The sequence below is a fragment of the Mchenga conophoros genome, linkage group LG18 (assembly GCF_057382185.1).
Source record: "Mchenga conophoros isolate Kocher_MC1m ecotype Shallow Benthic linkage group LG18, M_conophoros_male_GT1.1, whole genome shotgun sequence".
NCBI classification, from domain to species: Eukaryota; Metazoa; Chordata; class Actinopteri; order Cichliformes; family Cichlidae; genus Mchenga; species Mchenga conophoros.
This window is the reverse complement of record NC_140543.1, coordinates 29404545-29428172: the sequence shown is the minus strand read 5'-3', so window position 1 is coordinate 29428172 and position 23628 is coordinate 29404545. Positions and strand designations below refer to the sequence as shown.

Here is a 23628-nt window from a genome sequence, read left to right as displayed (position 1 = left end):
CGTTCAGTGGAACGGCCTTGACTTGTGCAGAAATGTAGCTTGACGGGTATTCCATATCAGACTGGAAAGGAAGAAAAAACCCACTAAATCAGTAGGAAAAGAAAGGTGACTGCAGACCGATTCTGGCAAAGCAGCACGAGTGAGCGTGCCAAACGCCTGGCTGATGTCTGTGGGTTACATACATCTGCCAAAGACTAACTCCAGCAGAACTAATGAATATCAAATACAATGAGTTTGTGTTAATGTGTCCATTTGCTCTCTGCAACTAACTTTGTTAGTTAATTGAGCTGTTCAAATCAGTGCGAGCTCCCACACTGTACTAAGACTAGGCATGGCCACAATGTCAGTAAACTACCTCACCTGCTGTCGAGGTGGCTGAAATCCAGTAAGTTGAACTCCCTGTTGTCCTGAGAGTGATAGATTGTGTCAACATCCTGGAACAGAGAGGAGGAGGGAAACAAACAATAACAGACAGAGTTTGAGATAGATATGAGACAGTATCATGAAAAATATATTTTCCACTCTACAAAGAATAGCAATCTACAAAAGGTAATATAGACAACAAACACAAGTGGATTTGTTCTGCGAGTATGCTTTCCTCACCCACTGCACTTCTTCTTTGCAGCCAATACCGTTGTAATCGCAGAGAGCTGCATAAGTCTCAGAAAAACCTCCTGAAAATACGAAGGAGAGGACAACAAGTCAATTCAAACTAGACCATGACAGATCGGAAATGGCAAGGACAGAATGAAGTAGCGGAGAAGACATGGAGAAACGAAGAGGGGAGAGGGTGCAGGCCAGAGATGAAAGAGGGAGTCAAAAAGAGTGAGACAGAGATAGTCAGCTGAGAGGGAGAGATTAGCTGTAAATATTGAGGTGAGATGAAAGTACAGAACCATGAAGGAGCTCTTCTTGTAGATTAATAGGATTACTAGCAGAAAGCAAGTGCATCCAGTAACTTTGGTCTTCTGACCCACTTATGGACAAGTCTCCAAAATGGTTTGCTGTGAGCTACTGAGTCAGCGTGTGAATGGACTCTGAAGTGCTGCATGTATGAATGTGCGTGTGAGATGTGGTTAGAAAGGTAGCAGGGCTCTCACCACAAGTTTTCTGGGGATCTAATGATGACTCAGAGTTCGGTGAAAACTTGTGACTCCCATCGGGCATTTCTCCCTCTGCTCGACAAATAGGAGGGCTGAAACAAAGAGAGGAAGGAGATTCAGAGCTAGCTCGTGCTGGCAATGATGACGCCAAAGTGCATCTTAGAGCTTCCCAGGCCATCATGTGCAGATTTGAATGAAACACAAGGTACATGTGAAGTTGAATGGAATTATAGTCATTTAATATGTACATTTTTGATTGCAGTTGACTAAACTGTTATCCAGCATTTAAAATTCTATCCTCTTTGTGGGGGAAGATGTGAAAAAACAATTTCAATTTCAACTGACAATAAGAAAAGAAGCTTAATGTGTGAAATGCTTATTAAATAATTAATAATTGTAATTGTATGTACTGCATTCAATCAACAACTGTACATTTGTACTAAAACAAAATTGTAATTGATCTGACTGAAAAGCTCATTTGATGTGAATCATAATTTAAGCAGGATACTTACATTCATGGCAATCCTCTAAACCATAGGTGTCAAACTCTGGCCCGCGGGCCAAATTTGGCCCGCAGCCTACTTACATTTGGCCCGCGAAGCCATACCAAATTACTATTAGAGCTGGCCTACTGGTATTATACAGCTAATATATATATTGTTTAGTATTAAGCTTTGCTTGTTCCATATTCAGTTTTTCAGCAAAACGTGTTTGAGTCCATAAGAAAAGATTCATTCTTATATCTGGAGGAATAAATATATTTCAATAAATATTAACGTTAGCCCGCGACTTTGTTCCAGTTTTGATGTTGGCCCACTGTGTATTTGAGTTTGACACCTCTGCTCTAAACCATAGTCTAGTCTGGCCTTTATTCATATAATGCAGTAGAGATAAGCCAGGAAATGTGTGGAAAGAGCAGGGACAGGACATTCAGCTAGTGTGCAGCCAACAAACTCAGCTCTTAAAGGCAATAAGTCCATGTGTTAGGCATCCTGTGGTGTAATACTACGACTAAACAACCTCTGACTAAATAAAGACGCCTGCTGCAGAACGCACATAAAGTGAAAATAGCCGAACCTTTCATTTTAGCTAGGATTTCTTTTTATTAGATTGAGCTGGTTCAGGTTTCTCCCTGTCAGATTAACCAGCAACAATGGCACCCAGATAAAAATGAGATTTGCCTCATTATAGGGCAGAACAGTGGTGGAATTGTTGGGTTTAAATCCATCAGCAGGCTGGGTACTGTTTGTTTGCATGCATCTCTCCCAGTCCTCCGGCTTCCCCTCACAGTCCAGAGACATGCACATTTAGCTAATTGGTGATGCTAAGTGGCCATAAATGTGATTGTGAGCGTGAATGATCATTTGTCTTCCTGTAATAGACTGGTAACATGTCAACTGGTATAAGCCCCACCCTCCCACAGAGTTAGAGCAGGGTGTCAAACATAAGGCCCAGGGGCCAGTATCTGCCCAGCTAAGACTCCAATCTCCTGACACCTTTGGAAATTTAAAGGCAGGCATAGGTTTTAGACTTTCAACTGTATTTTCACAAGTTTTAGAACTTCCCTGCTATTCATACTACACAACAGTAATTAAGGTAAACCTCTTAGTTAAACACCTATAGCATTAAAAGTATAGTTAGTTAAGTAGTTATTTTTAATCTGATGTGAAATGAGAGTTTCTTTGATCAAAGTGGGCTCTATGTGGCCCATTGAGATGGTTCACTATAAATCCACGAACCCTGCTGCAACAATACCTAATAAGTATATTTGTCATCTATATTTTATGGAGAGAGGCACACGGCTGGATTATTAATGAGTATTTTTTGTAATGAGAAGGCCTCTGGTATCAGTTAGAGGTTTAGGGAAAAGTACATTCTAAATATTATACTTCTTTCCTTTGGTGCTGTTGCTAAAGAGTCCTTAAGCAAGACATTGAACTCCCAGTGGCTTAAGCGGAGTACTGTAGTGCCCAAGAGACTATACAAAGACACAAGGATGCACCAAGGTTCGAATGAATGAGTATAACCCGTATTCCCAGCAGGCTCACACCCTGGTAGGTATCATAATGATACATCCTTACACAACGTCCAGTGAAATTAGGACATTAAAAGGAAATTTGACTTAAACATTGAGATCTCAAATGAACTCCTGCAAAACATAGCTCATCCACCTTTTCTACCTTTCTGCCTTACTTGCATCAGAAAGAAACAACAAGTAAGCAGAGCGTGTAGGGATGGATCAGAAAGCAAATACTGTGTTCACACATAGTACTGCGGCTGTACCTGCTTTGGCTTTTTGATAGGATTACACCGTTACACTGTGGAATTCAACACACACCATCCTTAATCGCATTTGTCAACAAAATCACACACACAACACCCAACAACATCCGTGACCTTAATCCCTGCCTTATCTCCGCAATCATCATCATCCGCCCCAGAGCGTGCATACGTGCACGCTCTCTAGATACTATCTGCATCGTGTACCAATCAGTTACCGGGCCGCACAATTAAATCCACAACACAAGGTTCCTCCCTGTGTTCTCTCCCCTTTCTTTATTTCTCTTTAAATGTCCTCACTGGAAGCAATCATCTGCCGCGGCCCTAATGGAAAAGAGCTATTCTGAACGATGATAAAGTGCAGAGATAGCCTTGTGCAGGTCAATAGTGGAGCACAGTCAATCCCAGTGCTCTCAGAAATTGTAGATGAGAACTAAGAGAGAGGGAAACAAACTCTGTGCCTTCCTTTCCTCCTCATACATTCTAATGACTGCGGGACAAAACTTTCTGGGCTTTTCATTGTGTGCATCCTTTGCGCTTTACCGCTTTAGATTAAAGCGTAGAGGACGTTCAGTGCCCGCTGTAGGATTTTCATCGGCATAAGAATGTGTTTCTTTTGACTTCAGGGTTGAGGCGACAGCATCTACTGACTGAAAGTACTACGTAAACAGCAAGAAAACGAAACCGTGCCTCGCGGTAGCAGCCTACTCAGTGTCAGCTGGCAAATTAAGCCCAGTGATTGCTAGGTGTAAGAGTCTACAATGACACAGAAATGGGTTGGAGGGAAACTACTGCAAGATAAGAATGATTTTTGGCTGTTAAAGAGGAAAGCAATCCTAAAGTGAAGCTGCCAACTTGCCAACACACTGTCAAAGTCTGTTAACGTGGGACAACTTGCCTTTGCTGCTCAGCAACATAAAGCACAAAAACAGAAAGCTTCGGCACTTTGCTCGAGGATGGCGACGCTTGACATTGCTTACGCATAAATTGAGTTGTTGAAGACTCTGGAGAGGGCGTAGTTGATGTGGCTGACCATGTGATCCAGCTGTTCCTGGGTCTGCAGCCTCAGCGAGTAGGTGGTCTTGTCTGTATCGATGATTACCTGTATCGACAATGACAGTTTTAATCCCATGAGAGTCAACGCTGCTACGACGGTACAGTTGGCAGGAAGCGCCGCTCTCACCTGGTGTTCTGGGTAGGTGTTCATTGCTCTGATTTCCAAAAAATTGAAGGTGACCTCGACCTGAGAGAAGCAGAGATGCATCACAAGCTCAAACAAAATCCTTATGTTACCTAATCTCAGCTTGTTTTGTTCACAAAATATTGCACAGAATAAAGAAGATTCCGAGTTCTGATGATGCCAATTTGCTCAAAAGGAAAACTCAAATGAAGCTGGAAGCACACACACACACACACACACACACACACACACACACACACACACACACACACACACACACACACACACACACACACACACACACACACACACACCAAGGCTTCTTAAACTTCAGAGAAAACACAGGCTGACCAGTAAAATTACATCTGAAACTGTTCGCTCTCACTCACCACCTATAAGTAGTGGTTAGATGTGCAAATTTGCAGAAAGGGATTATTGACAACCTAGTGGATGCCTTCCAATCTAGCTTGAACTGTTATCTTGATCGACTTTGGCGGCAATTCAATAGATCTACTCTAAAATTCAGACTAAATACCTTCTTTTGGAATTTTCTGTTATGTTTGTCCTGCACAAAAGTGTTTCCGCTGCAAGTCAGCTGGTCAGCAGCCTAATCTCTGCCCCAGATTCTTACTACAGCTGTGCATGTGAGAGAGAATCATCGCCCTGATGATTTGCTGACTTGCTTACAACCCTTCTGATCAATTCACTGCTCATCATTTCTAGTGAGCACAGTGCTGTGATGATGGAAAATTATTATGGCCAAACAAATACAATTTGAAATGGGATCACTACTAGTACTGGCTAATAAAAAAAACATTTTAAGAAATGTATTTGCAGTCATGCTAGATGAGATACTACTCCTATGTCTGTAGTGATATCACAGACTGTATATTAAAGATGGAAGCCGTTTTGGGGTAAAAAAGTGAAGCCATAAGTCCACTGAATTATTTTACTTAATAATGACCACCAGGAGGCAAAACATTAGTATGATAGTATAGAAACAACCCTATTTCTCTTTAAGTTTATGACATCAGTAAAGACTATCCAGATGAGTTTCAAGTCTTATTGAACACAACCTCATTTATTTTAAATTAAATTTTGGTCCCATTCAGAGTAATAAAGATAATAAATTGGGTTATCTTTTAGGGTTTCCTATAAGTCACTGATGAATGGCTGTGTAATGTAGCTCGATTTCTTATTCATCCACTTTCAAACCCACAAAGATGGCTGATCAAAATCTATTTATGGGCTTAATTAGAACTAATTGGTGGCACCATCTTGACTGCATCCACCTTAAGTGTATTAGCAAAAAGAAAAAAATATGCATTAGGTTAGCTTTGCACAAATAGTGGAAGCAAGGACAAATGGCTAACCTGGCTCTATTAAAAGGCATTACAGTCCTCCTACTTTAACCAATCAAGGTGTTCAAAACATAAACTGTAGATAAAAGATGATTAGCACCACCAGGACATCACCCACTGGTTATTAATGTGCCAACTTGAAGCGTTAAGTTGAGTGTACCCTGAAGCACACTCCATTTTATTCTCCGCTTTACTCCAGTGGGGACTATTGACACTTAAAAGATCAAGAAATCATAAGGAAAGTGTTTACTGAGATCATTAAGAAAGTGAGAAGTGGGGCTGTTTTCCCCACAGACTTTGACCCAATGAGGCACCTCAGGGAGACAGGTTTAAGGCACTACTGGCTTCACTTTTGTGACCCAGAAGTTTGTTGTATCTTTTATATACAGTGTATTGTTGAAACAGCCAGTAGCAAAGGTGACCAGCTGCATCTTAGCTACTGGCTGCAAGCTAAAAACTATATTTACATCCTCAAACTGCTGCTTTAGTTTTATCCCACCTGCCCCTCGTCGTCTACATTGTAATTGTCATCATTACTACTATCATCCTATAACATCATCACTGCAGTCATCATCGTTATCTCTTTTCTCCTGCTCTGAAAAGCCTTTGATTTTTTTTTCTTTGTCACATTTTCTGCGAATTACCATGAGATCAAGGCTGGCAAGTGAAAGCCATAAAATTCCACTGAGAGCGGGGGAACATTTACCTTGGTGGGCACTTTGACAGCAAAGAGATACAGTCTCCATGTTGCCAGGACCTGAGGGGAGAACACATTTATATTTCTGTCAGACAGCAGGAAATGCAAAATGCAAATCGCAGCAAAAAATGGCACAGCACAAACATCCCATAAAGAGAGCAAATCATCTCCGCAGTTCATCCAAATGGCTCCTAAGTCATGCTAAGCACCCTAGACATTAGTGAGCTAATGACGACAGCACGTGAGCGTGCGTGTGCGTATGTGTGTCAAAGACATATGATGGCGGGACTGCAAGTCATTTCACAGTCCAATTTATCGTGCCAAGTTGTGGTGATGGAACTAAGTAGTACTTATTCAACAGACGCCTCATCGCCCCGGCAAGAATACTGGTGAAATAACAGGGAGAAGACAAAAAAAAGACAGAGGAAGAGTAAGCAAAAAGAGTTGTGCTTTTGTCAGAAAAAAGCCATTACCATTTAAAAGTGTCTGGGGTAAATTAAGAGAAAGAAAATGTGAATAAATTCACATCTGCCTATGCAATTAATCTCATTCATAATTCAGAAATTCCATAATTAGCATACTCAATACATGCATGCATGCACTGCGCGTCTCTAGCCCTTCCAAGCCGCGTCTCTAACTCTCGACCACTGTCTCCATGCTCTTTTTCAGCCAGCTTTCAAATTGTCTTGTCCATAATTCCTTCCCTTGCATCCTTTCATTCCTCTGAGTTCTCTCTTCATCTCCATGGAAATGTGTTCATTTTCTTGCTTAATCCCTAACCCCCCCTCCCATCTCCCAATGTGGCACTGTGTCCTGCCTGGTTTGCTCCCACCTAACACCTCACTCCAACCCCTCTTGCCCTCACCCCTCTCTCCTCCCCCCCCCCCCCTTCTCCCAAGTCCCCTGTCTCCTTTCCTGTTTCAGTTTTTCTATTCTTTTTTCTGCTCTGTCACTTTCAATTCCTCAAGGCCTCTCTGCGCTGAATGGCTAATGGCGCCCTGCTGAGTGGCAGTGAGAGGAAGAAAGAAAATGAAACATACAAAGAGATACAGGGAGAGAGGGGAGAGATAGAGGAGGCGATAGAAGGGCAGAGACACCACTTTTCCCTCCAAATAATTAAGTCTTCTCCTCCACCATACTTCACCAACTCCCAGCAAAGCTCATCTCACAGATCAACCCTGTGTCTTAAATATATAGGCATCCATAACAGGCTCCAACAGAGAAGAGAGGCTGCACTAAGCTTGATGAGAGGCCTTTGTAGAAGGAGTCCAATCACAGCTCCTCCACAAATTTCCCATATAAATCCAGAGGGAAAGCACACAGAAGGAGGGGGAAAAAAGGACAAAAGTTGAGACGCAAATACTGTATATATAATGAAGACGTGGACGACAGATGCACCACTATAAAATCCTGCTACCTGACAGAAGGTCTCATCATGTAAACAAAGGCATCAATAATGCAGGCTCACTGATGGGCGCCGATTTGATCCCCCGATGCTGAAGCAAGTCTCTTGCATAGGATTTCTCCTCTCTTGTTATATCATTTACAGGCTATCGAGGCATCATTAAAGACAAATCAATACTCTGGTTATTTTTTGCTTACTTGGCTGGGACGTGTGCAGCAGTGAAGGGAAAATGCACCCAATAATCCTCTACAAAAAAAAAAAAAAAAAAATCCCTGTTGTTTTGAGGTTTTATGAGCCGTCTAATTATGTGTTGTGTAACTTGGACGAGCTGTTGTCTGCGCGCCACATCGACTGCGTTTAAAGAGAGTCAAAAAGCACGCTGTATTGTTTATAAAGTCGGCGAGGTTCAAGTCTTTTTGCCGTTTGCGAAAAGCAACGGAGACAACAGCCTGTCAGTCTCAATAAGCCTTTCAGTTAGCTTCCTGCATCATTTAACAGCCCACACTATATTGTAGCTAGATAGCAACTGAGTGGTAGACGGTAGTAAGCAATAGTCAGAGTTCCAGAGTAATACTTCAAAGTGCTTCACTTTAATATTTTAGACAGCTTAATCAGAATGGCCCAACGTTCAGAGCTGAGCAGCAGCCAGTCCTGTCAGTCTCCCCACCGCCCCGAAAGCTGTCACCCATATCAATCTGAATGATAATTTATATCTTCTGCCGTAATTGTCACACACGGCTTAGCGGGAGGCTGACATTTTCACAGGTGTACATATTAGTAATTTGTGTGGTGTAGCAGTACCGTAGCAACAGCTGTCGATTAATAAAAGTCAATCAGTGGGAGAAAAGGCAAATATTTTGATTGTCAAGTAGAAACTGAAAATTCAAATTTTTCCCCTTTTTTAATATATTATGTAGTAAGGTGGATAACTCTGGGTTTGTGCTTGGTGGTAAGGATAAAAAGGAAGATAATCACCTTGGGCTTTCATTGTATTGCGAGGGATCTAATGAAAGGAGAAGATAATGTGGCAGAATGATTAACAATGAAAATAACTGGTGGAAGATAGAAGCAAACAAGAGACCATCTTATAGAGTTACGGTGCTGTTTAAATCAATCACTGTTAAGTAGAGATGCACAGATATCCATACCAATGTTGTTTCTCCTTTCTTGTTTGTCTTGTTTGCTTCCTTGGTATACAAGGGACATTTATAATACAAAAAATAATGTTTAAAGCCTTCTAAAGTCATTAAATTTGCTCAAATTTGTTAAAACAGTCCGACACAACACACATATCGACCTCTGCCACCCGTGAATGTCATCTTATCCGGAAATAACAGGCAACGAGGAAATTATCAGCTGATTGCACCAAAGCCAGGAGGTTATACTTCAACAGCTTCTGATGACACTGTATTCTACAGCAAGTCAGATTATTCAATATTTGTGTATTATCTTTTTCAGTGTTTCACTTCGCAGACAGCCCCTGAGCACTTGTCTTACAACTCAAAGCAAGTAAAGAACAATGTTATTGATTCAGGAAGTTTGAATGAGTGAATGTGTTTCTAGCTAAGTAGCAGGTGCGGTGCACTTTGTGCTTTGGGTAGAAAAGCTGCTCTGCTGTGCTTGATCTCTGTATGTGAATTTAAATGAATCAAAAATGGGAATTAATTGTATCTCATCATTATGCAGTTGCATTTGAGCACCCAAAATAAAAACATGGCTTTAAAATACATGTTTTATATATATATATATGTATCCATCAACTGCAACCATCGTACATGAGCGTCTGTCAGTCATGGATGGAGAAAATTACTGTTGGTCCTGTCCGTCCTCTTCCTCGACAATCACATAAATAAATGGGTTGTCCTAAGTAACCAAAAAGAAAAAGAAAGTCAATAGTTTCTGAAGCAGTTTCTGAAGCATAAAGATAATAAGTATCAGCTGGCACAAGCAGTGACGCTAATGTCAAGTATGATGAGCCAGAAGCAGAATCCTGCCCACCTTGCCCTGACCCCCTCCCACAATAGAAGGTGACATTCTGGCAAACCTTCTATTCCGCAGATCAATCACAAATCCTAAAAGCTGCAGAAAGATTCGTTTTCCACCCAGGAAATCCTCTGAAATGAGATGGTCAACTTTTTTCTTTTTTTTTGATCTGGTCAGCCAGGCAGACAGCAGGCGACAATCTCTAAAAGTGATGTGGAAGTAACGCGAGAGAAGGACTAGAAGGCGAAGATGATGGGGGGTGAGGGGTTGGGGGAGTCCAGAAGTGCCCTTGCGGTGATGGCACGGTGTCAAAGCTCTAGTTCAAAGATCTAGCCAGCAGGCTGGCCCCCGAAGCTCACTGCGGAGGACCGCGTGTACAGTACACGCACAGAGCAACAAACGCATCTCTACACTGCTTTGTGTGTTCGCGTGCACACGAGGCAGAGAGGGCAGAGGGCGGGGGCTTATATTAATCATAAGCTGTCAAGCTCTGGGTCTTGCACTTCAAACGAGATGGTGCAAATCAAAGTGTGTCTCTGGGTCTTGTACGTGTAAATGTGTATGCGTGTGTGTTGCGGCATTGCCTCTGAAGGGAACAAGAAGAGGATCAGTGCCAGATTCGGCCGCCTGCGGTATTTCTGGCTCGGCCACAAGGGCATTAAAAAAACAAACCAAAAGACTCGCACACAAACACACACCGGGGTGAAAATCAGAAACGTTCTATCGCCAATATTTGCATACGTTCAGCGTGCTCCTACAGCACACACTGCTTTTTGACTCTCACGCACGTATAATGATGCACAATAGCTTGCTAAGCTGGCTTTGGACTACACTCGTCCCCTCTCTCTCTCTCCCATCCTGTCACACAGAGTCAGCCACCATCACTCAAGTGAACCCAGCATCATAAGAACACAACCCTGCCATCAGTCAATCTGTCAGCTTATGTGTGTGTGCGTATGTGTGTGTGTGTGAGAGAGAGAGGAGGGTCTGAAAGCACAGATGCCCCAGGTCCTGCTTCGTAAGTGGACTTTAGAGTGGTAGGGAGGGAGAGATGCAAAGCTCCGAAACACATCTTGTTCCAAATTCTCTGATAAAAATGGAGTCCTAAATCAAAGAGATAGCACTCTGAAAATGAGATAGAAAAACTGGGGGAAAAGAGGCAGATAATGGGATGAAGTACTGTAATGTAGATGGGTGACGGAGATGAGAGGATGAGAGGAGAAATAGAGGCTGGAGAGTGGCTGGGATTGGACGAGTGGGTCAAAAGCAATAAAGGGAGGGGAAAATAGTGAAAGCTTAAAGCAAGCAAATGCAGGGATGCCGGATGGGACGAGAAATGAGCGCAGGTAAGGAAGGCCAAATGGATGAGGAAAGAAGAGAGGAAAGGAGAGGAGCAGCGGGTACAGTAAGGACTGAGACAATGAGAACGAGGGAGCGAAAGAGAGAAAGCGACTCAATAGAATGGAGAGATAAAAATAGAGGCAGAGTTCCCTTACAGACCTGATAACTCACGCGCGCGCAAACACTCATTCACACTTTCTCTCGTTCTCGTGGGAGGAGAGAAGGTCAGCAGTCACACTTCGTAGCGTCTCCGCCACAGGGTACCAACATGTGTTTATGATAATTGAAAGAAGACTCAGTCCTAATTACAGCTGAGCGCTCGCCACGCACCGTCAGACGGCGAATCTAGAAACTCCACGCTGACAATCTCACAGGGGGAAAAGCCATGAAAGGAAAATGACGGGTGATGCAGTGGTAATGTTTACCATTACACAAGCACATCGTGTGTTGGCGAGAGTGAAACAACGCTGCGAGCGCCGGCCGTCTCTTTTCCTCCTTTGTGCTCGGCTTTCTTTCACAGTCCAACACACAGTTAGATTTTCTGTGCAACAAAGAGTCGTCTTCCAGGCCCAGTTTCACCACGTCAAGTTACATAATTCGCTGAGCATCTCTCGCTTTTGACTTTATTCACCACCGCACGCAATTTTTGCAGCATCAAAAGCAAGTGCTGCAGAATTGGCTCAGTTTTACCATCACTGGCCACAAACACACCGTCCTGTGGGCTCCATTTCTCTAAAACACAAACCACACACAATGGGGGAAATTAAAAAATAAAAAGAGACCTTGTTCTGCTTTCAGCGTACAGCGGGTTTGAAGTTGTAAATACCAAAAACGAGATTCTTTAATTTTTTTGCTTGGATTGCTGCACTTTCACTCTCTGCGCCTACATGTCAAAGATGCCACAGTCACATTCTCGGAAGGCCTTCAAAGATATTCTAGAGCAGGGGCGGGGAACTCCAGGCCTCAAGGGCCGGTGTCCTGCAGGTTTTAGATGTTTGATCCAACACAGCTTATTTAAATGGCTAAATGACCTCCTCAACATGTCTTGAAGTTCTCCAGAGGCCTGGTAATGAACTAATCATTTGATTCAGGTGTGTTGAGCCAGGGTGATAACCAAAACCTGCAGGACACCGATCCCTGAGGCCTGGAGTTTCCCATCCCTGTTCTAGAAAATGGTACTCAAACAAGATAGTGAAAATGGTTTTAGTACACAAGTAATAAAAAGGCAACATGTCAAAGCAGGGGTGGGCGGTATAAATGGTATATGGTATAAACGATATGAATTTGGCCAACGGTAGAGATTTTGACTATACCGCTCTTCCGCAATAGCGCATGTTGCTGCGCAAAATCATCGCAGCGGCTGCAAGCTAGCATGGAGCTTACACGTGGAGAGGAGGAGGAGGAGGTGCTCATAAAGAACACTGGTGCGACGTTAGTCATATGCACCTGATTTGGGTTTAAGCATTCAGATGTTAAGCAGAAAATATCATCTGCAAATTATGCCGGGCGACAGTAATAGCGAAGAGACGAAGCACGTTTTGAATATGAGGAACGCGCCCTCCACAAACGCCCAGTCAGTCAAGTGGAAAGAAAAAAGGCGGCCCTACACACTAGCAGACTCATCTTTTCCAAAGGCACATTTTGCACTTTATCTTCAACAACTTTTTACTTGTATTTTTTTCATTCAAAAATGTTTACAGACTTATCTTCATTTTTATTTGCTATTTAAGAATTTTGTGTTACATTGTTTGGAAAAAGATCTGTTACATCTTAAAAATTATTTGAAAAGTTTTGCACAATAAATGTTATTAAAATGGCATTCTATACTGTTCAGTCATTTTGACATCTATATATATATATGTACAGAAGAAAAGAATATATCACAATATATATCGTTACCGCACATGCTTCAAATTATACCGCAATATGGATTTTAGGGCATATTGCCCAGCCCTACGTCAAAGCACTTCCTCTTACATATCCATATAACCTGTCTCAAGATTACAGAAGCATATATAACCAGGTCATGGGTACACATCCCCAGCCCAGGAGCACCCATTTAATCTCAACACAGTATAGCAAAACACTCACTGCAAGCACAAAAGTTCAGCTACTTAAAGAAAAAAACAACAACAACAGATTTTGTCCCCAACCCTGAGAAGAGACCTCACAGAGGTGTGCTGACCTTTCATAGTGGAATCACTATGAAAGCCTTAAAAGGATACTCCTGTAATATGTTGCAGCCTCATAACGTGGCAGGACTCACAAAAGGCACATTGAACAAAAGCTGTCAGAATAAATGCATATTAGGATAATGGATTAAACTAAGAAAAAAAAAGCACCTCCATTTACTATAATGCTACTAACAGTCTGTCTCCATATGATAATCTATCTCTGGATATCCCCATATTTTTCATGCTTCCTGTCAATGTAAGGCAGGCTTGCAAAATATGAAGTCTTTGTTTAATGTAAGAAGACCCAATGACATTACCTTGAATGGCATTAAAGGAGCCACAGAAGACGCAAGAAGAATTCTAAACATGCAGACTTGGTTTTGCAACTCCTCATTTACCTTATGGGTCTGGACAAGTCAGTAAAACCCAAGTCAATGATGGAGCCTTCACCGGTCTAGGCACTGAGGAACAGAAGCAATTGTGCAACTGCAAAGTAATAAAATTTAATAATTTAACAGGCACACAGCAAAACTATCAAAAACGCTTATTCATGAAGATGTTAAAAACCCATAGGAGTATGCGAAAAATAAAAACTTAAAGGAGGAAAAAAATAAATACAACAACAGACTGGGAGGCTTGCTTTCCATTTTAATCAACTGCTAATGACATGCAGCAGTATCGTCCCGTAAAGCCAACAGAGGTTAAAAAATGGCCGCCAGTAGTTCTTTTAAAATTTAACTGCTGTATCATGGCATCCTGTCTTTGCTTTGTCCCTAACAAAGTACTGTTAAAAAGGAAATATCAGAAGGCTGGATATGCTCTGTCACGCTAGCTTCACTTACAAGAAACACGCTAATGATCCAGTTATGTTACGACCATCTGAGGAATGTCGCCAAGATATGCTCAGTAATGATTTTTGATGGCACAAACTATCACTCATCCTTTTATTTCCCTCGCTGCTGGATTATTGTGATGGTCTCTAAACCAGTATAAATCAAAAATCAATTATTAGACTCCAAACCAAGAACAATAAACACAATGCCAATTTCAATCACGCTTCATTGGCTGTCTTATTGTTATAGGATTATCTTAAAGGTTTTACTTTAAAGATTTTCATGGACTGATCATAGGATATAAAGTCAAACACTTTCAGAAGAGCGACTACTTGGCTGCTGTTCCATACAGTAGACGCAGTATTTGGCTCCAGTTTGTGGTAAAGTTTACTTATTCAAGGAGTATACACACACACACTCACACACGCACACACACACAAACACAAACAACTACTCTGATTTAGCAGGATCTACAAATTACTGGAGATGCCTGTTATTATTAATAGGTCTGTAATTCTTTAAAATAAATATAATCAGTATTTACTACTGTAAATAATTATGTATGTATTTTTTTTCAATGTATTAGTATTGTTATGCACTAGTTTGGCAAATATTTTCTGTTGTACATTTATCAAAATTATATCTTTTGACATTTTAATTAATTTTTTTTGAAAAATGACTAATCAGTTACAAGTTGCTAATTTGTAATTAGTAACTAATCAGGAAAATCCATGCTGGCACGGTTTTGGTAATCATGATTAGTTATTTCTCAGTTTTTGCATGTTGTTGGTAGTCCAGGAAAAGAAGAAGAATGGGCTCTACTCTCAGAGGTGACGGAGGCAGAAATCTAGAACAAATAGAAAACACAGAATTTACCAAATCTGTCAAAGCCCCCAAAGCACCCGAGTATGTGCACAGTTTTATCTTAATGCACACTGCATTAAGATAAAACTGACACAAATGCACCACCACAGCCCACGAGCTACGTTTAAATTCTTCCTCTGTTTTTAATGGCATATCCACCTACACACCCAACCACAAAACACCTTATTGATTACAGGAAAATTACATGAACCATTTGTCTGACCAACAGCAACTGTTTGTAGTTCTATATAGTTCTACGAATAGGGTTTGTATATTGTAAGAATTACTGCAAGAATTTTTTAAAGAACTGTGTCTTTCACTTTTTTCATCTCTGTCAATTTAGTTTAGTTTTGTACCGCTTGAAGAAAGGGCTGCCCAAAACAACACATCATCATCACTATAAGAACATGAATGAAGTGCAATAAATAAAAAAAACTAATTTTAGCTACGCACAGCTTGGGTTCGATCTAACAAACAAACAAGTAAGACTGCCCTCTCTATGAAAAGACGTGATTTGCCAAACCTTACCCATCACATCATCAAAAGCACTGAAAACAAAGCCAAGAAGATTTGCACAAGCCTTCACAGACTGCCTGAGCTACAATATGCTGAAAGGTTAAAATGGAATTTTCACCCAATGATGCCAAAAAAAAATATTGTGCACCACAGCTACATCCATATTGCTGAAGGTACACTTTTACTGCAAACTAGCATTTCTACTGCTTGTTAGAGAAATAAAATAAATAAAACAAAAAAGTAGAATTAGAAATATAAATATAAATACTCACTTGGTACTAGAAGTCTCCAAGAGCAAGAAATGGCACGTGTGGCTAGGTTTTTGGGCTTTTTTGTAATTGCTTTGTTCAGTGTGGGTCCATTAAAGGGCAAATGATTTTCAGTTCTGAATGATTTATGTTCAATAAAGCTACTTTGAAAGTGATTGCTAACCATAAATCATTACATATTCTACTAATTTCATCACAAGCAGCCCTGCTGCGCACATCCTCCACACCGGCAAACCCACAGAGCACACGGGCACAATCGAATCATTAAACGCAGTAGCTTAAACTTGACCTCAAACCTCAGTTCTACAAGAGCCCCATGAATGGGACCTCCACGCAACCGTGCAGCTTAAGTGGGAATAAGCACCCAAGTGTGTTCAGGGCTGTCAAACAGTGGCACTTTCAGCCAGTAATAGGCCCGTTATTAGGTGGGAGTGAAGAAACCGCAGAGTCAACAGAGGATAAAACAGAGCGACCGATCAGGGTAAATAAGTGGCGGAAGAACCAAATCGGCAACTGGGGCATCATAACACATCAGAGATTCCTTCCCCCCCTCTCTCCTTCCTTCATTCCCTTTGCTCCATTGGCATGCTCTCCCCTCCTCTTCCAGCAACACCCGTCCACTCCTCCCTTCCCTCCTTCCATATCGCTCTCTCCCCCACTCAGCCTTTGAAGATGCTTTGTTTTCAGAGTTGCCTCTAATCTTCAAATAGGGTGATCTAATAATGGCTGTAAGAGTGTGTGTGTGTATGCGAGCAAGTTTGGATGCACTGAGCAGTGCGAGTGTGCATTAATACCTCCTGCACATGTATGCAAAATGCACACACATGGGTAAATGTGCATGTGCGTGTCTGAGCATAGCCAATGATGGAATCGTGCATGTTGATGCTCCCCAACGCAGTGCCCTCGGTGCTGTTTAGATGTCACGCTGGGCCTGTGTCTGTCTGAGATGGGTGGTGGGGGAGACAACCCTGTGTGTGCCTGTGTGTAAGTGTGTGTCACAGCATGATGGCTGGTACAGTCAACACACACAGACAGTTGGATACCAGCAGTCTCTGGAGGCAAAGAAGGGCACGAAAAAAAAAAGACAGAGAGAGCAAATGTAGAACAAAGACTTGAATGTAAAAGTAAATACAGACTTGATGTTTTAAACTCTCTTCCTGTGAACCGAACAAACCAGGGGAATCGAGATGGAAGCTGTGGTTTTCTTTTCTTCTCCAGGACAAAATTCAAGCTCTGCATCTGACAGCAATCCTAGAATGCGCCACTTTCTGACCTCCATGTATGATACTTTCAAGCATGAATATTATGTGCATAATACCCAGAGAGACTGAAAAAAGTCAATTTACAAACTCTCTTGTCTATTCGCCCTTCTTACATCCAAACAAATGTATCCATTAGAGTGAAAAGATTGCCTTTTAGGAAGGGGGGAGACCTTGACAACGAGCTAGAACGAATACATATATAGCTGCATCCAACATCCTTTCCCTTGAAAGAATTTGGAGCAGTTGCAGAGGCAGCAGCAGCAGCCAAAGCCCATTTGGATAGTAAGAGAAAAAAAAACTCTCGTAAGGCAAAGACCTAATTGAATTGCTTCTGATGGAAAGAGAAGCTCAATACCCTTTTACAGGTTTGAGTAAAGATGGAGGGACGAGTGGAAGGGCATAAAAGTGGAGAGATGGAGAGAAAGCGAGAGGCGATCAGCGTGGCGGTGGGGGGGGGGGGGGGGGTGATGACAGGGAGGAGAATAATCAAGATGGACAGACAAGGAGGGAGGGAAGGAGGAGGGAGGGAGGAAGGATGGGAAACAAAGAGAGGATGACAAAAATAGAGGGGGGTGTGGTAATGATGGAGATAGGTGGAGGCAAGGCAGAGACAGGGGGAAAAGAAATAATAGGAGGGACGGAAAACTGAGAGAAGTCCTGGTTAATAGTTTGGATTCTCACATCAGCTCATCCCTTTCTTGTTGCCTTTAAAGGAGGAAACAAGCTCGCTCTTGGCAACACAGTATGAGTAACTGATCGGGCACCAATGTGCCTGACTAACTGACAGTCTCTCAATAACAGCACTGGCCTTGGTTCCTTGAACACATCACAGACAACCTACACTCCCTCTGGCATGCAGTCCCACACAAACACACGAGGCTCCTTCAATAACAAACAAAACAAAAACAAAGCAATAAACCAGGACCCTGTATGTACACAACATCAGGCTTCCACACATGCACACACCACACTCTCGCCTGCGGCATTAAGGCCATCCTGCCACATCTAATAAACTCTGAGGATGGATTCAGTGGGACACGGCATGGTGTCCACTTTGCTCTGCTTAGACAGCATCTGTCTTAAGCCTAATTTTCAACGCGTCTGTTGTGTGGCTCAGGAAGTACAATCTGCGACTTCTTACGGCCCTTTCAATTTGTTGCAATTAAGCTCTATTGATTTCCATTTTGACTTTAACGAGCCAGCGTCACTCTGTCGCACATTTAAAGCCTCGCACGGAAAGATTCTTTCATTTTATTAGCAGCTCTCTCGGGTCACCGGTGTGAACACAAGAATGAAGTGGGGGGAGGTGCTGGGGTGGAGTGCGGGTATCAGCGTCTCTCACCAGAATCCTGTCCTCTGACTTGCCGCTCCTCATGTCCTGCTTGACGGCTCGCACAAACTTAATGGCTTGTTTGTCCAGCACCTTTCTGATGCTCTCTGGAAAGAAGGCAGAGAGGGAAAGACAAGGATAAAAAAAAGGAGCACTGATTACATAATGTAAACACATTACAGAAAAAAGGTTACAGTCCTGAGATGCTCTGAGAAATGCTTTGAAAGGCTTTCAAGAGGGTAAATCGGTAAATTAGAACATAAAGCATGATGAAAAATGGAAAGAAAAAAACGGAATAAGAATGAGATGCACCAGTTTTCTTTCCAAATACTGATTCTGAGTATCCATTCAATATAAGGGCTCTTGTTCTTCACTGTCTGAAATGCACTGATCGGGCCACTCCTGCATATCAAAGTAACATGAGGGTGACAAAAGTCAGTAGAGGGCTTCAGCTGTTAAAATGCTGTCTAAAGGTTTAGAGTGAATACTAACTTCTAGTAACTGATAAATAAAACAATACTGTGCACAAGAGGCTGCTGTCATACCCAGCCCAGAAGGGAAGTGGAATCACTAAACTGCAGTGACTCAAAGGCAACTTTTAATGTGAATTGTGATAATACAGCACCTCCTTAATACAGCGCATCAGACTGAGGAACATCTTTGGAAGAAAATAAATATAGACTAAAGTATATAATCAACCAGCAGTTATTTAAGTTGCTTTAGTCTGCGAGCCACTTTGCAACCCGCCACAAGCCCAACTCCTTTTTTTGTGCTGTATGTGTCTTGATCAGCGTCAATCAATTACTCAATCTCTTCTATGCAGAGGTGTTGCCGCTGTTGTTCCCGCCTCCTACTTTTCTTAGGCACATGGAAAAGCAGCGAGGTCCCAAACTACAGTCATGCCACACTATACATATATAAATTACTGCAGATGGCAATAATCTTCTTTTGACTACAGAGGTCTTGGCTGGAATGTGATTAAATCATGCTCCATGCTAAACCCGCTTAATAAAGTTCAGTATCAGTGCTGATGCCAATTCAGCACATTAAAGCTTGATCCCTAATTAACCCTTCGATGTCCAAGCACCCCAGCTATCAGGTGGTGGGGGGTTAAAACCTTTTTCATGTGTTGGTTAAAGTATTTAGGTTTCTCTTCTTTGCCAAGTCTTGAAATAAAAAGTTTCAGAATCTAAAAACCAGCTGAAATATGTGGTCATCATCAGCAGATAATGCCTCATTTGCCTCGTGTTAAGATTGAAGTCTTGTTTTTATGCAAATAAGTAAAAGAGGCTGATGAAGATCACGTGAGAGCTAAAACACTTCAAGTGATTTTGTCCAACAACTAAAAGTAAAGTGCATAGTAGTTGTGCATTTATGAAGAGGGTAAACTGGATATTTTTCAGCAACTGATGAGACAAACAAGCAGTCTTTACATGACACCTTGTTTGGGTTTTTCTTGTCATCATTTTGATGTATGGTGATGAACATGACAGACTTTGGATTTAGGACACCAACAGGTGACATATTTTTGGAAATAGTCCCAGTGCTTCTTCTGTCTCAGAGCTTTTTAAAAGCTCTAAAGATGTAGTTATCAATCAAAAAATATGTTCACATCCCAGCTAAATCCCCACGACCATCACGTCTTGTGTCTGAGGTGGATTATTCCTTAAAAGACAGCCGCACAGGGGCGAACAGTCACAGAGAAAAGAAGACAGCTTCAAAGACGCCAACATGAGGACAGGCAGACACATATGCAACTCCTAGCTGAAGAGGACTCATAACTGGACTATTTTTAGCCTCAGAGAAGAAAAAAGCAGCCCGGCTCTTCTCAACGGAACCAAACACACAATTCAGAGCTGCGGTCTTTAGGGACTTCTACCCCACCATGCCAGGCAGGCGACCCTGTGAAGCTCACTGAACCGCACCAGAGGCCTCTGCCAATTACATCCCCCCCCACCAAACAACAACCAACATCAAAATAACATCAGCCTATAGCCTCAGTGTGGAACCACGCACATATGCCTACAAGCTGTGATATGTTCACAGCACACATCTCAAATGGGGCCATCCGTGCTAAATATGCACTCATGGAGCCCAGCAGATGGAGATACAGCGAGTCATGCTGTGTCACGACGCTCCACTCACAGTCTCCCAACTTTCCCACTGTATCAACCACACACACACACACACGCACACACAATTCTCACAGTCCCCATCCGGCAACAACCATGAAGTTGGCTCTCACGCTTGACTGAGCAGCGGCAGATGCCAGCAGGATGAGACAGGGATGGGATTGAGAGGGGGGGCACACTCAGGTAGATCGAAAGAAGGATCAGCTGAAGACAACCAGAGAGTTATTGACATTAAGCTGGGTAAGACCCAATCGCTTAAACCTTTTAACGCACTATCCAGAACCCCACAAGGCCTGCCGGTGTGACCTCAGCATCTGTTCCCTAAAAAAGGGGCAAGGTGCGGTGGAGATGAAAAACCAGCATGGGTCAGTCCCCCTTTCCACCGTCAGTTCCCTCTAATACACCCTGCCTTTTCTGGCAGTTTGATGGATGTGCTCACTCACCTTCCCCAAGCCTCAGGAACCCCATCTCCCCCACCCCTCCCCATCTGGTCCTCCACTAGCAGGTGTGTTAATGACCTAATACCGCCTGCCTCTTACAACCAGGCCACACAGAAGGTGCTTGACCAGGTTGAGCTGGTAAACAGCGGGACTTAACTCCATCAGGATAATTAGCGGTGAGAGACACCCTTCATCAACACTCTACCATCCAAACATGGTGTGTTCGTGTGTCCTGTGCTGTCCGATCTCTTCAGCGGGAGACACAGGCTCAGGCTTCCAGCTGTACCCATGCTGCACGAAAAGCGCTTGCAGTCACACAATAACTCCCACGCACACACGTGCAGCGAGAAAAGAAAGCCATTAAAAAAAAAAAAACTCCTAATGAATGCACAACAAAGCCATGACGCGCTCACACGCACCGCAGCACTTGAAAATAACTCTGACAGCACTACTGGACCCGTGCGCACGATAAATTTCACCGCGGATCTTTATAACAAATCAATCCCAAAGTGAAGACTCCTGCACTGAGATCGCTAGGATTACAGTCCTCACAAGCCCGAACAGCCATTAACTGTGGTTTTGCCTTGGGGAGGCATATCCTGCGTTTCCCTGCGGTGATAACTCCTTTCAAATCAAACGCAGTGGAAAGAGGTTGTTTAAAGAGCAGCTGAGTAAAAGAAAACTACCCGTACGCGTCCCGAGAGCTGCTCTCATCCATCCTCTCGCGTTCTCGGGAGTGCTCGAAGCGGTGTTAAAAACACACTTTTCCCCGAAAAAGTCATCCCGGGTCGGGAGCTCACCTGTGATTTCCCTGTTGACGTTGGCAAAGCCCGCCGCTGTAGTCTCCTTTGAGGCCATGGTGCGCTCCTCCCGCCTGTCCGGCCCCCTTCTCCTTCCTCTCCTCTCTCAGATGTCTCTTTAGGCAATCGCTGTCCACTTCTTCCCCCCTTCTTCTTTTTCTTCTTTCAGCGCCTGCAGGTGCTCCAGGCGCAGCAACAGTCCGCACAGTGTGGTGAGAAGCGATGCCGCGGTGCGCAGTGGCAAACCCGAGGAGCGCCTCCGACTTCAGCACTCAGACAAGAGAGAGAGAGAGAGAGAGAGAGAGAAAGGGGGGAGAGAGAGAGGTTTGAGATACTCTTCATCATCTTTAGGTCACCATCATTTGTTTGAAATAGCAGATGTACCATAAAAAATAGACAAAGGAAAGAGTCCTATTGTTAAATTGCAGAGATTCTAGGCTTCCAGGCGTCCTAATAATTTACATGTTTTAAACTGTAATAACTACACTTTTCATATATTTTTAATTGATTGATTCTTACATTCAAAGGTAATCACTTGCTGATAAATCATGATTTTGGCTAAAAACAATATCAATAGAACACTTTCTAGTCAAATCTTCAAATGTCTTTGCTGGGAAACAAAGTGAGACGGTTTTACCTTGTTTTAAGCGACAGAATCTTTGATGTGCTGTTTAGACAAAATTACTATAACAGGAATTTAGATTTGATCATTTGATTGGAAAGAAATACCATATAGAAAACTAAGTGTGGAAACAATCAGGGTGGATTTTCAGGCTTAAATACAACCCTGAGCTCGCATGAAAAGTGGCACTGTACAGGAGTTCCTATATGTTTTGGCAAAACAAGTATGCACTGCTATGTACTCTATACATAAGGAGGAGTCCTAATAGTGAAAGAAAAAACCTGTTTTAGCATCAAATCATGCATAAAATATCTAAAGCTAAAGTGTTCATTGTGCAGAATCATATGTATTATAATAATGGGTCAGGTATGGATTCGTGAATTGTATAAACCTTATCTGTTAAATATTGTAGCAGGAAATTATTCTAATTATAGTACTGGTTACTTATATACAGTGTAATATATAAGTAAATATAAAAATCTTCAGAAGAATACATAAGAAAGTAGCCTAATACAGTCAAAGTACATTTAAAATTGACTTCAGTAAAGTACTTAAATAAATGTTAGCATACATTTAACCACCGTTTCTAGCTATATGCTCTTGTAATAGCCAATGACTGTAGAAAACAGTCTACAGTAATTGGTAATAGCATATATTAGCAACTGCAAGCTACTGTGAAATTAACTAGTCCATTGGCAGTAGTTGAGGGAGGAGGGAGCTTTGTTTTCATTCTACTAAAAACTAAAAACATTTTTTTTAACATATATCAAAAATATTTTCAAAGCTGAACTTTTTCAAAACGTTTCCGGCCATAATTTTCATCAGCGTCTTAGCATGCTCACCAAATTAACTAGCTAGCCTTAGCTACAAATAATAATTCAGAACTTTTCCTAGCCACTACTTTGGCCTAATAATTTACATGTTTTACACTGCAATAACTACAGTGTTTCATATATTTTTGATCTGCCGATTATTAGTTCATGCAAACGGTAATCACTTGTTAATGAATCATGATTTTGTTTTCATATAAGCCTAT

The 23628-nt window shown here is 42.2% G+C and overlaps 1 protein-coding gene across 7 annotated transcripts in view; it reads right to left on the bottom strand.

Moving 5' to 3' along the window:
- The window catches only part of carmil3 (capping protein regulator and myosin 1 linker 3), a 101396-nt gene extending 78384 nt beyond the window's left edge, over positions 1-23012 (bottom strand). For 2 of the 7 annotated variants that reach the window (XM_085253416.1, XM_085253420.1), the window contains exons 1-8: positions 21971-23006; positions 18611-18705; positions 6631-6681; positions 4567-4626; positions 4364-4485; positions 1101-1195; positions 604-674; positions 361-434 (exon numbers count right to left, since the gene is read on the bottom strand). In XM_085253416.1, the coding sequence (XP_085109542.1) occupies positions 361-434; positions 604-674; positions 1101-1195; positions 4364-4485; positions 4567-4626; positions 6631-6681; positions 18611-18705; positions 21971-22028 (626 nt within the window). In that variant the 5' untranslated portion in view covers positions 22029-23006. Of the gene's footprint in view, positions 1-360; positions 435-603; positions 675-1100; positions 1196-4363; positions 4486-4566; positions 4627-6630; positions 6682-18610; positions 18706-21970 lie in introns of all 7 variants that reach the window. The other 5 variants (XM_085253418.1, XM_085253417.1, XM_085253419.1 and 2 more) reach the window with 5 other exon arrangements.
- Between the last annotated feature and the right edge of the window lie 616 nt (positions 23013-23628).